Source organism: Nematolebias whitei, chromosome 6 (genome assembly GCF_014905685.2).
Source record: "Nematolebias whitei isolate Nwh7 chromosome 6, NemWhi1, whole genome shotgun sequence".
Taxonomy (NCBI): Eukaryota; Metazoa; Chordata; class Actinopteri; order Cyprinodontiformes; family Rivulidae; genus Nematolebias; species Nematolebias whitei.
The window spans coordinates 40,430,180-40,446,714 of record NC_056503.1 but is presented as its reverse complement, the minus strand read 5'-3'; the positions used below and the strand labels follow the sequence as shown (position 1 = coordinate 40,446,714).

Genomic DNA, 16,535 nt, shown 5'->3' with positions numbered 1-16,535 from the left:
TGTAGGTTTTTTTTTTTTTTTTTTTTTTTTTTTTTTTTTTATATAATAGGATAGAAAGAAAGAAAAGACAAAGTAAGACTCCAAAATATAAGAAATATATACAAATAGAGCACACTTCAAAACACCCGGCCACTGTCTGTTCACCTGCAAAGAACATGACAAAACACAGCAACAAAATACATATGTATAAAGAACTTAAAATATTCATGGCTTTGCAGTAAGTTTCAATAAATATATATACCCATACCTACGCCTATATACATACATACATACATACATACACACACATGAATATACACTCACATACATATCTATATATCTACATATAAAGCCTACATAAACATCCCTGCTTCTATTTGTGTGTGGTTGTGAGCATGCATAAGTGTATAATATATATAGTTTTACAAAGTTCTGTTCAGTGGTCTATGATATATATATTTTTTTTACTAACAGTTGGTCTAATGTCAAAGATTTAAGCAAAGATGTGAAAAATGTAGAGCTCAGAATATGTATTGGGGTTAATTAATAGTCTACTATCATACACATTTTTAGTTCATTATCTGTAAGTTGACAGAATTATAGCCATCTCTGTGTTTTCTAAGATCAGTTGGCTGTGGTGGAAACCTTAAACTGGGTTGGCTTCAAATGTTAATCAGTTGTAGAGGTCGATTCAGTGGTTATTTTTGGAAAATTTCATTAAAATATGGTCAGTGGCTCAGGAGATATTTTGCTAACAGAACTGACTCCAGGTGGTTTATGGTAAACATTTAACAGAGATCTTGTGCATTCTGTGGACTCACAATGTGTGTGCTTGGGTTCAGTCCTGCTAAGACATCAAATTTTAGATCGATGTTTGAGAATATATATATATATATTTTTTTTTTGTGTGTGTTTTTAAAGTCTGTGGAGGCCATTTTTTAAACGGATCAACTCCAAAAGTTAAACCAGTTGTGGATGTGCATCCAAAAATTACCTTTTGAAAGGTTCATTTAATATTGTTCTGTGCGTTATGAGATATTTTGGTTACAGACATGCACGCGCACACAGATAGGCAAAAACATTACACTCTGGGTGACACAAATCTAAAAGACTGTTTGGAAAAACAACAGAAAACTGTTTTTGATGAGACAAAATCACAAGTAAAGGAGGGTTGGTGCCATTTGAATGAGTTTCAGCGCCTGGATGAGCTGATTGACTGTTTGTCAGAGAAATGTTGTGGTCGGTAACTTGACCAGAGGGTTGGGCATCATGGCAGAAACACGTCATTATCCCTGATGATGGAAGGAGGATCCAGCAGCCTCCCTCTCTGGCAGCTGCAGCCTCTGATGAGAGTGAATCCCAACTCAAGCAACAGGAGATCTGGTAAACTTTCTCTTTCCTGTCTGTGCGATTACTTTAATATGATGCTTCATCTTCTTTATGCAGCATGTCTTTTGAAGAATTGTATTTGATAGGTTTATGATTTCAGTTAAAATAGCTTTAAAAAAATCTTTCATATATGATACAAAATGGAAATTTGTGTGGTTTTCAATTTTAAAACTCTCAAAGTTTTATATTTAGTCTCTATTTACGGTATTTAGTGTGTGTGTGTGTGTGTGTGTGTGCTCGCGCGCGCATTTGTAAAGAGAGATAGAGATAGAGAGCTTCGTATTAAATTTAAAATCGGGAGTATTATAGTTGCAGATTTTGATTGAACAATGTGAAAAATTGTCATCCATCACAAAAATAGATGTAATTTCTACATAGTTTTAAAGACTCTTTGTTTTTCTGTAAATTAAAAAACAACAACATTTCATAGCATTTTAGCTTTTATTAACTTGACTTACAGGATCAGGTTTAGTCAAAATCATGCACTAACTGCAAAATTACTTTTTTTCTCTACTATTTTCAAATTTCAAATAGTACAGCCTTGAGGGCTTTATCTCACTTGTTTTGTATTGGATGTTGGAGCTGGACCTTACATATTCCTCTTTGCTTTTAATTCTCCTGCAGTTTTCAGTTGTGACAAAAGTAGAAAAAAAAAATGTCACAGTTGTATTACAAGAAAGCTGACAGCTCCTCGTACAGAGACCGCATCGCCCTGCGGATTGTGCGCGCAGAAGCTGAGCTCTCTCCCATGGAGAAAGCATACCTGGGGGCCGTTGACAATGGGGACTACGCAAGTGTAAAGCAAGCCCTGGAGGAGTCTGAAATCTACTTCAGAATTAATATCAACTGCATTGATCCACTTGGACGCACAGCCCTCCTTATTGCCATTGAAAACGAGAACTTGGAGATCATAGAGCTTCTGCTGAGCTACAACATCCATGTGGGTGATGCCCTCCTGCACGCCATTCGTAAAGAAGTGGTGGGGGCCGTGGAGCTGCTGCTCAACCACAAGAGACCAAGGGGGGAAAAACAGGTATCACAAGAGAAGCATTAGCAGCGGTTAACTGATATGTTTGATTCTTTCAGTAATTCTCATTATGTTTTAACTCCCAAATATATGGATATTTTTAGTCATGTGAATCTGGATAATCAGACTGGAATCCACCCCCTTGCTTGAAATCCATCTTTTCACAATTCATAAATAAAGAAATATGCAAAACATGTGAAAACAACAAGAAAAAGAACTCAAAGAACTGCTTTTTAAAGAGTAGATCTTTAATTTGGGGATCACACAAGTACTCACATTTCATTCCATTTATTGTTTATCTGAGTACCGTACAATGTAACATTAAATCATTTGCACATTCCTAGGTAGAACATTAGCAATATAAGGATAAAATATATTTATAATACAGATCAAAAAGAACAATATATTACACTTTTTAAGACAATGTATACAAATAAAATAGAAACAAATCACAGTAGCAATGTAAAGTGGGAGGTAGTCATGACTATAAAACTGGTTCAGGAATTGCTTCAGTTTTAATCTAAAATTATGACAATCAGAAATCAATTCAGGAAATTCTTAATTATATAGAAAAAGCTATTCACCTCAAAGAAGTTTTTTGAAATTACACTTTATATGTTCCCACGAGTTACTGTGTTTGTGGACCTGAGAAGAACCAGAAAGCGATGAAGCACCTGAGGCGTCAGTCCATTTGAGTTTATTACATTTAAAAAGTTCATCATATTAAATTTCTTAAGCAGATGCTCCTCAAGAAATGTTTTATAGGTTTGACCATGTAGGGTCCAGTGAAAATCCTGGGGTGGTACAACAAAAGCCAAAGCCTTGAAATAATTTAAGACATTAGATCATGCTGTTGTTATAAAACAGCAAATTGGAAAGCTTTGGCAATTTGAGTTAAATAATTGCCAAATTGATATCACTCAGCTTCTTATTTTACAGGTAATTTTATTGATTATGTGATGTGCAGACCATAACAGATTACATTTAGAGTTTCACAACAGCCCGGTTTTAATGTGGTGTTTATCTTTACATACACATGTAATGCCATGAATTGTCCTTACATTACGATTTTTGTTATTTTCCCTAAAAACATCAAATATACATCTTTAATTTGAAGGGGTGCATTGAACAAAACATTTAACTGAAGCAAACTTTCTCAAGATTAAAGATACTACTTCTAATAATTTTTTAACACATTTTTAGTGAAGTTTGTCCTTCTAAATATATATATAAAACGCATTAAAACCCCTGAGCCCACATCATAATGTTGAGGCCATTGGATTTAGAACAGTTGTCCTTATTCAGAGGGACTCGATTTTAGGTTTGATTTTTAATTTTAAATTAATTATATATTTATGTTTATAACTCATAATTGCTCATAATCAATGGTGGTTTTTATGTTTATAAGGTTCTACTAATCCTAAATAGCTATAGAGAAAATTTTAAATGCACAGCAAGAACAAGCCTGTGACTTAACAGGATAAAACTGTCTGGCCGAAGGGGGACAGTGGGGGGCCATCAATCTTTTAGGGGTGGCCATTTTTTTCCTCAAAGCAGCTTGGCCTTTTTATAAATGACTTTGCATGTTTTGTGAGAAGAAAAAAGAAATGGGGGGAGAACATTGGTGTTTTCACCAAGGGAGATATTCTGAGACCAGCTGAACCGCAAGCCCATTAGTTGCGTAATTCTCTGAGTCAGAAAACATTAAACTATACCTCAATCAGATGGTTACTTCCTGTCAGGGGTTTCAAAACAACATCCGTCTGTAAACCATTCAGTGAAGTGTCCTGTAAATGGCTTTATCTCATGTCTACTCATTAATGCTTTCCCCCCTTCATGACAAGGTGCCCCCGATTCTACTGGACAGACAGTTTTCAGACTTCACCCCAGATATCACTCCAATCATCCTGGCAGCTCACACAAACAACTACGAAATAATCAAACTGCTCCTGCAGCGAGGTGTTTCCATACCTCAGCCGCACGCTGTGCGGTGCAACTGTGTGGAGTGCATGTTCAGTCCAGACGTGGACAGCCTGCGTCTCTCCCGCTCGCGGCTCAACATCTACAAGGCCCTCGCCAGCCCGTCTCTCATTGCCCTCTCCAGTGAAGATCCATTCCTCACAGCTTTTAAACTCAGCTGGGAGCTGAAGGAGCTCAGCTCACTGGAGAATGAGTTTAAGTCTGAATATGAGGAGCTATCTCAAACGTGTAAGCAGTTTGCCAAGGACCTGTTGGACCAGACTCGAAGCTCTAGAGAGCTGCAAATAATCCTCAACTACCGCGATGACATCGACCCTCTGCTGGATGAAAACATCAATGATCTGGCCCGGCTGAAGCTGGCTATCAAATATTGCCAGAAAGAGGTAGGATTTTTTTTTTATTTTAACTGCTGTGGCCTCAAAGTCTAGAACTATTGTTCTACTGTGGAGATGTTTAAGCAATACTGCAACAGGATTTGTTGTATAGTACAGTGGCAAACATTACAAATTGAGAAAGAACAGGATTTCCAATTTAACAAGTACAAAATTTGTGTCATGTAAGATTTGATCATTGCAGGCTGAAGGATATGAAAAGTGCCAAGATGAGCAGTAAAAGGCCAGAGTTGGGTGGAGACACCCTTTGGGAATCTAGAGCAACATGTAATTGCCAGTCTGGCTCTTAGAAATGCATTACAGTAGACCTCTTAGGCAATCCCATGATGATTAGATAATTGGGTATAATGATGGAAGATGCATCAGCCATTTCCTTGAAATACAAACTCGTGACATTTTAATTAGGGTGGAACCTATTACAATCTTTAAAATCTGCTTCAATATATGCATTCATAGATTTGTTTCTGCCACTTGTTTTCAAATAAAGCAATTATTTTAAATTTAAAAGAGAGGCGTTTGAAAAGGGTCTGTGAGAAAAAGACGTGTGACAGGAATATAAAAGGGAGAGATACACGTTGCAAAATGTTTTTGCTAGCTGTCTCACTGATTTTCAAGCCTTTTTAAATGTTTAAAGAGAACAGACTGGAGGAAAAAATTCACAGTTGCTACAAATGAAAAGGTCATATAAACCATGCAGTATCAGTTCACATCTTTAACTTAAACAAATCTGATTATAGTTAAAAATAAAATGGAACAATATACACCGAACAAAAATATAAACAAAATACTTTTGTTTTTGCTCCCATTTTTCATGAGCTGAATTCAAAGATTTAAAAAAATTTCTATACACATTAGGCCTTTTTCTCTCAAATATTGTTCACAAATTTGTGTAAATCTGTTGGTGAGTATAGTACTTCTCCTTTGCCTCGATAATCCATCCACCTCACATGTGTGGCATATTAAGATGCTGGTTAGACAGCATGATTATTGCACAGATGTGCCTTAAGCTGACCACAATAAAATGCCAGTAAAATGTGCTGTTTTATCAGACACCACAGCCACAGATGTTGTAAGTTTTGAGGGGGTGTGCAATTGGCATACTGACTGCAAGAATGTCCATGTTCAGAGAATTTGCCAGTACATCCAACTGGCCTCACAACAGCCCATGGATAACCACACCAGCACCTGTGTTCATTGTCCATAACATATGCCTGCCCATACCATAACCTAACCATCACCATGGGCCACTTGATTCACAACGTTGACATCAAACCGGAATTGATGTGAATAGAACACCTCTCCAACATGCAATGCGTCATCAAACGTGAGCATTTGTCCACTCAAGTCGGTTAAGACAATGAACAGCAGTCAGGTGGAGACCCCGATGAGGTCAACGAGCATCCTTCACTGAAATGGTTCTGACAGTTTGTGCAGAAATTCTTTAGTTATGCAAGTCGATTGTTGCAACAGCTGTCTGGTTGGCTGGTCTCAGACAATGTTTGAGGTGAAGATGCTGGATGTGGAGCTCCTGGGCTGGTGTGGTTACACGTGGCCTGCAGTTGTGAGGCCGGTTAGATGTAGTGCCAAATTCTCTGAAACACCTTTAGAGACGGCTTGGAGGTGTTCTCTTCATGGATAAATCCCAGTTTTCACTGTACTGGGCAGATGGCAGACTGTGTATATGGCGTTGTGTGGGTGAACGGTTTGCTGATGTCATTATTGTTAATGGAGTGTCCCGTGGTGGTAGTGGGGTTAGGGTATGGCAGTCAAATGTTATGGTTAGTGAGTACAGGCTGGTGTGGTTACAGGTGTTCTGTGGTTGTGAGGCTAGTTTCATGTACTATCTCAGATTCTTTGAATATGGAAAGTCCTGCAGTCAGCATGCCCATTGCACGCTCCCAAAACTTATGACATATGTGCCATTGTGCTGTGTGATAAAACTGCACATTTTAGAGTGGCCTTGTGGTCAGCCTAAGGCACATCTGTGCAACAATCATGCTGTCTAATCAGCATCTTGATATGCCACACCCGTGAGGTGGATGGGTTATCTCGGCAAAGATTAAGTTCTCACTAACAGATTTACACTAATGTGTGAACAACATTTGAGAGAAAAGGGCCTATTGTGTAGATCAAGTCTTAGATCTTTGAGTTCAGCTCATGAAAAATGGGAGCAAAAACAAAAGTGTTAATATTTTTGTATTTTTGTTCAGTAATTGGAAAACATGTTTGGCTCTAGCATGATGTATGATATTTCAGTGACAAATGCCAGACAGTTTTTGATATTGAAAGGAATTGTCAAAATTTTGCAAAACCAATGATTTTTAAATGTTATTAGCAACTAAAACCTGCAACTAATATGCAGTTTATTTATTTTTAGACAAACTTCAGACCAAAAACATTAGTGGAGTTTGATGTGATGATTTGATTAAGTTATTTTCATGTAATAAAAATAAACTTCTTCCTGGTTATTATTATTATTTTTAGCTCATCAACATTTCACAAGAACATTTATAAAATCTCTCCCATTTCAGACTTCATACCCCAAAATTTTAATTCCATATAACCCACAACCATTACAGGGGTCCATTTGGCTATAATTATGTTAAAGTGAAATTAACATCCATCACCATCTGCAAGTGTCCGTCAGATGTTTGTATCAAATCTCAGTGGGCAGGAGAAATGGTTGTGTGGTTATTGGAATCAGATGCAGTAGACAGTAGTTGAATGTTTTTCTTTGTAAAATCATTGTGCTTCAGCATGGGTCTCAGGTTTTTGATCTAATTTCTTTGTTTCTGTGTTCTTGTTAGTATTTTTGTACTTATATCCAGCAAGATTTACAAAATCTAGTATTTTTTTCCCCACTTTGAAATTGTTTCATTGGTGTGGGAATATAACAATATACTGGGACTGTTTGCAGGATATGCACGAGTAAAGTTCAAGATAATTACATTTATTTTAATATGCTGTTTTCTAAATTTTGAAGATAAACTACAGAAAGGAAAGTTTAAATTTGCCTTGCATCTTTCATCCTCCTTTCTTCCTCCTCTCTTCGTTACAGTTTGTTGCTCAGCCCAACTGCCAGCAGCTTCTGGCGTCTCGGTGGTATGATGAATTCCCAAGTTGGAGGAGGCGTCACTGGGCAGTGAAGTTTATAACCAGCATCTGTATTGGCATCCTCTTTCCATTGTTATCCATCTTCTACTTGATATGTCCAAAAAGTCGCTATGGCCTGTCCATCCGTAAGCCTTTCATCAAGTTCATCTGTCACACTGCTTCCTATCTGACCTTCCTCTTCATGCTCTTCTTGGCCTCTCAGCATATTAACACTCAAGACCCAGATAATCCCGCTGCAAACTTCCAGGGCCCGGCACCCACTACTGTGGAATGGATTATCCTGCCTTGGGTTATTGGTAATAATGCACACGTTGTTAGTATGCATTGCGGTATATACTGTAGGCTGTAGTCACACATAAAAACAAAATATTTGGTGCTTATTGTAAATGCATAATAATTAATGTACTATGCATGTGCTGCACATGTGTTGTTAATTACAAAATGCATTATTTTCTGCAGTCACACTTGATGACTGTGATGATGGTGATGTTGCAACAACACTTTACCTCTTGTTTTTATCTCTTTGAGGTTTTATTTGGACTGAGATCAAACAAATGTGGGATAGTGGTTTTAAGGACTACATAGACGATTGGTGGAACATAATGGACTTCGTAATGAACTCACTGTACATCGCAACCATTTCACTCAAGATTGTTGCATACATCAAGGTAATGTATATTAGGGTGTTATAGAAGACATTTTACTCTGTCAGTTTAATATATTTTAGAATTAATGCATTGATAATACAACAGTATAACATCAGCCAAAGAATTCCTGAAAATTTTAAAGTTTTGTAGGAGCTGTGGTTATTGGTGTCATTATTCTTCGTTTAAACAGTTCAGAGGGTGCAAACCCAGAGAAGAGTGGGAAACATGGCACCCAACCTTGATGGCAGAAGCCTTGTTTTCCATCGCAAACATCTTCAGCTCCTTACGCCTCATCAGTCTTTTCACTGCCAACTCCCACCTGGGCCCTTTACAGATTTCATTGGGCCGTATGCTTTTGGATATCCTCAAGTTCCTCTTCATCTACTGTCTAGTCCTTCTGGCTTTTGCTAACGGCATCAATCAGCTCTACTTTTATTATGCCACAGATGGTGTGAACAATTGCACGGGCATTCGCTGTCTCACACAGAACAATGCCTTTTCAACGTAAGTAAAATTTTGTATATATTGTTTGCCCTTGATGTATTTCAAATGTTAAAATATTGAGTACAAATCTTTTTACCACATATTTATTCATCTGATCTTTGGGCATGTGCTTTTCAGGTTGTTTGAAACACTGCAGTCATTATTCTGGTCTGTGTTTGGACTGATCAGCCTGTATGTGACCAATGTAAAGCCAGACCATGAATTCACAGAGTTTGTGGGCACCACTATGTTTGGCACCTACAATATCATCTCCTTGGTGGTACTTCTGAACATGCTTATCGCAATGATGAACAACTCCTACCAGCACATTGCTGTGAGTCCCATAGATAATCATTGTGTGACTGCTAATTCAGCATTTCTTTAACAACTCTCCAGTGTTGTAAACTCAGTGATTTTGTTACTGTATTTAGCAACAATTTAGACCCATCTTTTTACTAAAAGTGACTAAAGACAAATCACCAACTTTTTTGGTGGTATTGGTGTCTTTTGAAAACCCGTACGTGAAAGCAGTTAGCTCTAAAAATATTTAGGGTGTTTTTTACTCACTTTATATCTCTTCCATGGTGTTTAAAGCCAATTTTATAAATTAAATGATGTCCTATAGCAACTTCTTGCAGCTTTTAGGACAGCCGATAGCTATTTTCTTTACCAAGGAGTTGGCAACACTGCAGTTATTCAGCACTCAGCATTCAAGTTATATTTATGTATTTCTTATTATAGTTTTACAACATTATTATGTCTAGTGTTTCGTTACACAAAGTTGTGACAAACTGTTTTTCTTTTCAGGATCATGCAGACATAGAATGGAAATTTGCAAGAACAAAACTTTGGATGAGTTATTTTGAAGAAGGGGGAACCCTATCATCTCCATTCAACATAATTCCCAGTCCAAAGTCAATTTATTATCTGTTTAGATGGATAAAAAGATTTGTGTTTAGGAGACCAGGCAAACAAAGACTCGACTCATTTGAGACTTTGGGGGTAAGAAGTCACCAGAGATTTTGTCTGATTTGTCTTGTTGCAACAACACTTCATGGGTTTTGCCTGCCTCGAACCACTTTGCTCCAAAATTATAAAAAATAAATTCTACCCTGAAATTGATTAGATTATGTTAATGAGCATCATAAAACCTTTTAGAAATAGACAAGTCAAATTAAAACAGAACTTACATGTTGCTTTATTTTTCTCTTGTTTACAGTTTCGTGCAGCAGAAAATGTCCGCTTAAAACACGAGTATCAGGTTTGATATCCATAAAGTGCAACAGTCTCTTGATGCTTTTTTACTTAGATATGCATCTATGTGAACATTTTATAATATGCATTATTTTAGGAGGTTTTAAAGAACATTGTGAAGCGGTATGTGGCTGCAAAGATCAGAGATGCCAAAACCGAAGAAGGATTGACTGAAGAAAACTTCAAGGTAAATACATGAGAAGTAAACACAAACAATCCTTATTTAAACCTCTTTAATTGTGTGAATTTTTTTCAGCTAACTTCAATTGTTTTTTCAGCTGTTTTGTGCTCCTTTCAGATCCTTTCTGCCAACTAAAACATTTTTGTGCTTTGAACTTCTTTCTGCTAATTTCAGCCTTTTTTATGTGCTAATTTCAGCTTGTTATGCTCTTTTCAGCTTATTTCTGCATTTCAGCTTTTTCTGTTATTTCAGCTACTGTTTAGCTGTTTTATGCAAATTTCAACATTTTTCAGCCTAATTCAGCTAAAAATATGCTCTCTCTGCTCCCTTCTGGTAATTTAAACTTCCTTCTGCTGTTTTAGCTACTTTTCAGCTGTTTTTTGTTGTTGCTAGTTTTGGCTATGTTCAGATATTTTCCTCTTTTTGTGCTCATTTTTGCTTCTTTCAGCATAATTGGGCACAATTGTGCTCTCTCCACTTACTTCTGCTAATTTGAGTTGTTTTACATTTTGAGCTAACTTTTTAGCATTTATTAGCTAATTTCAGCTATTTTCAGATAAATTCAATTTTTTTGTGTTAATGTCTGCTACTTTCAGCCTAAATAACTTCGTTCTTCTAATTTCAGTTTGTTATGGTCTTTTCAGCTTTTTCTGCTTATTCAGCTACCATTTAGCTCCTTTGATGCTAATTTTAGCTTTTGCAGCTAATTCCACATTTTTTAACTCATTCAGCTTTTTCCACTTCTTTTTGGTTGTTTAAGCTTCTTTTTGCCTTTTCAGCTTCTTTTCAACATTTTTTGTTGTTGCTAATTTCAACTTTTTTTTAGCTAATTTTCCAGTTTTTGTGCTAATTTTTTGCTTATTCAAACCTAATTCAGCAAATATGTGTTGTTTCTGCTTTCTTATGCTAATTAAAGTTTGTTCTTCCATACCGACTACATTTCAGCATGTTTTTATCTAATTTCTACTGTTTTTCAGCAAGTTCTTCAGCAATGGGCATTCACACTGCATTTTTACAGGAAATGCAGTTTATGTAGTTATTTCTGCTCTTGACTCTCTGATCTTATCCCAATAAACAGGAGCTCAAACAAGATATTTCCAGCTTCCGCTATGAAGTTCTGGGAATGATGAAGGGCAATCCTCACTCTGCTGCCAAAAGTCGAGTTTCAAGTTTCACGTTTGCGTACCCTGGAAACTCCTTCAAATATTGTCCCAAACTTTCAACAGATGAGTCTCAACAAGAGCCAAACCTGCTCAGTGTGGCTGCCACCACCCTGCAAAGTGAAGCTACCAACGCCACCAGCTCTGAGAGCTCAGATAAGCCAACCAATGGTTCACTTGTTTTGTGTGTCACAGAAAAGACACAGAACGAAATATCTGAAGATGTATCAAGCGCGGGATGCTCCCAGAGACGGAGGAAACACTCTTCTCAGAAGTTTGATGAAATATGCTCCTTGTTAAAGGAGGATATTTTAAAATCTGGAAGCCAAAACCAAGATCAGCTTCTGGGTGAAAACGTGGATGTAGAAGTTTCACAGAAAGTGAATGCAGGCGTTCAGGAAATGTGGCGTTCCTATACCGTCTCTTATAAGGAAGCAAAAAATGGGCCAAAGAAAAGTAAAAGTAAATCAGCGAGTGAGTAAAATGCTGACGTGATTTTAAATCAAAATGTTGGCTCGATTTTTCTAAACATGCATAAAATCATTTAAAGTTCTAAAATATTTATAAGGTAAATCCAGCTATGATAAATCAAAAAGATGCATAATTTGTTTTTATAATTTTGCGTTTGATCAGTTATGGCACAGTCATATTTTATATCAGACTGACGTTAAGATTCGTGCTCATTTTAAGCTCAGGGAATTATAAACAAGTCATTTATTCATGTTTTATTTTGAGAAAATTATTCCAAAGATATCCAACACCTGGCTGCCTTTCTCATACTTCTCCACAGTGACCTGTCCTTTTACTGTGGCATATACAATACTGTATCTCAAGTCTTTGAATATAAAATTACTGTTATTAATTCTGACATGCTACATTTTTAAATTAAAATAATCACATGATAAAAAAATGTACAATCTATGCACTGAGAATAAAAATGCCAATTTGTAATCCCTGCTGGAGTTGATTTAATATTTAATTTAGATTTTTTTTTTTGAATGCGCAATGCAGAGCTTTGGACATTTCTCTTCAAGTACTTTTCCAAATATAATCTTTCAAATTATTGATTTTAAAGAGAAGTGAAGAGACTTGGAATCCTATGAGGATTTGTGTAAAGATTTACTTTTAAATCATTTGTAATGTTAAGCTTTAATAATTTGGAAGTTAATGTACTTTTTGGAACATTTTATGTTACACTACTACTTTTACTTTTTGAGACGTGCACAAATTTCTTAAAAACAACAACAAAAAAAATAAAAATAAACAGTTTACAGTTCAGGTCAAGCTTCAAGCATGGGCAGCATGATGGCTTAGTGGTTAGCACTGTTACCTTACAGCCAAAAGACCATGGGTTCAATCCCTGGGTACAGAGTTTTCATGTGATTTCCTCCCACGATCCAAAGTGAGCATGTTAGGCTGCCTTCAGACTCGAGCCTTTGTTGCAGATGAGATCTGAGATCTTAATGGGATTTGTAATAAAGGTCAATAATAATAAAAAACTTCCAAGTTTGAGCATTCATGACATGTGTTAATAAAATGTGCTGTTTTTTCTTAACGTTTGTGGAAAGTGTTTTTGCTCCTTTTTTATCCCCAAAGCTTGTGATTTGTTTTTTGTTTTTGTTTCGTGGCATTCAGAGATTGTGCACCTTTCTGTAAACATTTATGGGTGAGATACATAAAGTTATGTCAACAATGAAATCCCTGATTAATGATCACATGTCTGAGTTCGAATGTCTCAACAAGGAAAGAAAGCCTGGTGAAGGTTTTCTGCAGGTGCAATTACTTTTGGCTGCTTTAGACTATGATAAAAAATTAACAATATATTACTAAAGATTCCAAACGTGGGGAGTGTTAGATTAGAGGTTAGAGAAGGTGAGCCTGTGATCATGTGGTTGCTGGTTCAAATCCGCACACCATGGCATACAACTTGGGTATGACAGGTGAATATGGCTGATTGACTAAGTAGGTAATCATGAGCATTAAGACACTGACATTTAGTCATGTTGTGTTTACACAAATATACAACTTCACTCCCTTAGAGCTGGACACTCAAATATTTTGGGTGCTTAACGAACTGAAATGAGTTCCTGTCACCATAGCAACCACACTTTGTTAAGAGCCAGTAAAGAGAAGTTTTGATCTTCGCACCACATCTAAAAGTCTTACTGTTTAACAACGTGTGCATGAAAGTGCTTTCTCAGAGTGTTCCAATAAAAGCAAACACAATGCGGCCTTTAATTGCCACTGTAGGAATTGTACAAGTACCATTATGTCCACATGCAAATTAGTGTTCAGTCCATCTTTAGGCTGGATAATGAGTGTGCAAAGTTAACATATTTTAGTTCAAGTTTTGTTTTTGTCAGGCCTTAAATAAAGGTCATATAATGTGTTCTGCATTTTAAGCTTCAAAAGTTCCATAAACTGCTTTCCTTGCAACTTGAGGCAGATTTAGCCACAAAATTTAACAAAATACATCAAGCTGTATGTAAATAACACTGTGACGCTTAAAGTACCTTATAGCTACTCTACAAAAGAGTTACACTGCTAATAAATATAATATTTAAATAAGTAAATGAATAATAATTATAATAATAAGGTGGCAAGGTGGCACAGTTGGTAGAGCTGTTGCCTCTTAGTGAGAAGGTCGCCGGTTCAAATCCCAGCCCGGGACCTTTCTGGGTGGCGTTTGCATGTTCTCTCTGTGCATGTGCGGGTTTTCTCCGGGTACTCTGGTTTCCTCCCACAGACCAAAAACATGCATGTTAGACTGATTGGTAACTCTAAATGGTCCCTAGGTGAGTGAGAGAGTGAATGGTTGTTTGTCTCATTTGTCTTTATGTATCCCTGTGATGGACTGGAGACCTGTCCAGGGTGTCCCCGCCTCTCGCACAGTGATGGCTGGATATGGGCACCAATGACCCAAAAAGGAAGAAGCAGGTAAAGATAATGGATGGATGGATGGATAATAATAATAATAATAATAATAATAATAATAATGCAGTAAGAGTAAATTGCCACTTCAACAAAATTTCTAGAAGCTCACATAAACACCCTTTCAAGGCACTTTAAGGACACAATTATACAAGATATGTTTTAATTAGTCCAATTTAACCCAATTTTATCTAATTCAATACAATTTGTTTGACTTCTTCCCCAAAACATCCATCCATCCATTATCTTTACCCGTTTATTCCATTTTGGGTCACGGGGGTCACTGGTGCCCATGTCCAGCAATCACTGTGCGAGGGGCGGGGTACACACTGGACGGGTCGCAAGTCCATCGCAGGGCCACATAGAGACAAACGAGACAAACAACCATTCACTCTCTCACTCACACCTAGGGACAATTTAGAGTTACCAATCAGCCTAACATGCATGTTTTTGGACTGTGGGAGGAAACCGGAGCACCCGGAGAAAACCCACGCATGCACGGAGAGAACATGCAAACTCCACCCAGAAAGGCCCCTGGACCGGGGTTTGAACCAAGGACCTGCTCGCTGAGAGGCAGCAGCTCTACCAGTTGTGCCACTGTGCTGCTCTTCCCCAAAACAGTCCAATTATTCTTTAATTCCTATCAATTTGGAACGTTAAAGAGCAAAAATGACTGTAAAGGACCTTTTTTTTTATTCATGTGTTGTCCTTTTTTTTTGTCAGTCCATTGGGATAGTTGATTATGTAATAAAATTAGGAAACATTTATTTTAGATGTTTTTGTTGGTTTAAGTTCATCATATTTTAGTTTATATTGAGCTTCAAAATGTAAAACTTGAATTTTAGTATCGTATAGGTTGCTTTGTTCTGGGTTTCATATTTAGAAAAATTATTAAATTTAGCGTTATACATTCTAATATTATGCTAAAAGTTTTTTTTTTTTGCCAAAAACTACTGTATAAAAGCATTCATGAACAAATGGATTGTGATAAACTGTTAGACTTCTTATTTGCCACTAGGGGGTGCAGACTGACCCAGAAAAACATTAATTACAGTAGTTGTCTTTGTAGTTATGAATGCTTTTTAAAAATGTATTCTTTCTTTCTTGATGTTTTTTTTGTTTACAGTTTTATATACAAAGACGCTTCATTGAACAAATACAACGCACGTCTTCATTCTATCTCATTTGTTCCAAATTGACATCCATTTATTTATTTATTTATTTATTTTTCTGGAAGGTGCAGAAGTGATCATAATATTATTTGTTTGTTTGGAACAATGTACAAATGTTTTAATTCATAATGAAACAATAAATTGTCCCATTTCATTTTTTTCCCAAAAAAATATTTAATGCAGAAAAGGAAGTAATAATCACAGATATAGTTCTAAATTCATCAAACATAAGTGCAAAGAAAGCACAATGAACTAAAGAAGAAATGTGGCATTTTGGAGTAGGTGGGTGGTCCAAGCATCTGAGAAACTTTGCCAGTTCCACAGAGTGGAGGGTGAGACTCATGCTATATAAACTCCAGCTGTGAGTGTGTTCCCACTTCTCTGGGTTTGGAAGGACTTCCAGGACTCAAGAATGAAGCTCCTTTTTGTGGCTGCCTTTGCACTTCTTGTGCTCTCTGCATTTGATTCTGCTGACTCCTCAGCTTATGATAAAATACTTAGCCACAGTCGCATTCGCGCAAAAAAGGAAGGGTAAGCCAAACGATATCAAATATTGTTATAGCATGTTGGTTTTGCTTGTTATTGAGTTCTACATCTTATTTCATAATGTCTGCATGAAATATCAGTTTGTAAGAGCTGTCCTTATGTCTTGTGTCTTGTGTGTTGTATCTAAAAAAAAATCATTTGTACTGCTGTGCAATTTGAGTAGTTTTAAACAAATGAAATATCATTAAAAAAAATTCACTGACCTTGAAAAAATAAAACCAAAGAAGCAACCCTATTTCAAAATGAACACATTTGATGCACAGCAGGCATATACATACAT

At 36.6% G+C, this 16,535-nt stretch overlaps 2 protein-coding genes across 2 annotated transcripts in view; both read left to right on the top strand.

Moving 5' to 3' along the window:
- The first annotated feature begins 2,020 nt into the window (after positions 1-2,020).
- Positions 2,021-12,088, top strand: trpc4b (transient receptor potential cation channel, subfamily C, member 4b). The gene is made up of 10 exons (XM_037678289.1): positions 2,021-2,401; positions 4,240-4,758; positions 7,826-8,177; positions 8,410-8,549; positions 8,719-9,032; positions 9,150-9,345; positions 9,819-10,013; positions 10,231-10,272; positions 10,363-10,452; positions 11,525-12,088. Exons 1-10 carry the CDS (start codon positions 2,024-2,026, stop codon positions 12,086-12,088), a joined length of 2,790 nt encoding a protein of 929 aa, XP_037534217.1. The 5' UTR covers positions 2,021-2,023.
- A 4,002-nt stretch (positions 12,089-16,090) lies between these two features.
- Positions 16,091-16,535, top strand: part of postnb (periostin, osteoblast specific factor b) — a 13,060-nt gene continuing 12,615 nt past the window's right edge. The window contains exon 1 of the mRNA XM_037678288.1: positions 16,091-16,240. Coding sequence (XP_037534216.1) covers positions 16,122-16,240 — 119 coding nt within the window. The 5' untranslated portion in view covers positions 16,091-16,121. The remainder of the gene's footprint in view (positions 16,241-16,535) is intronic.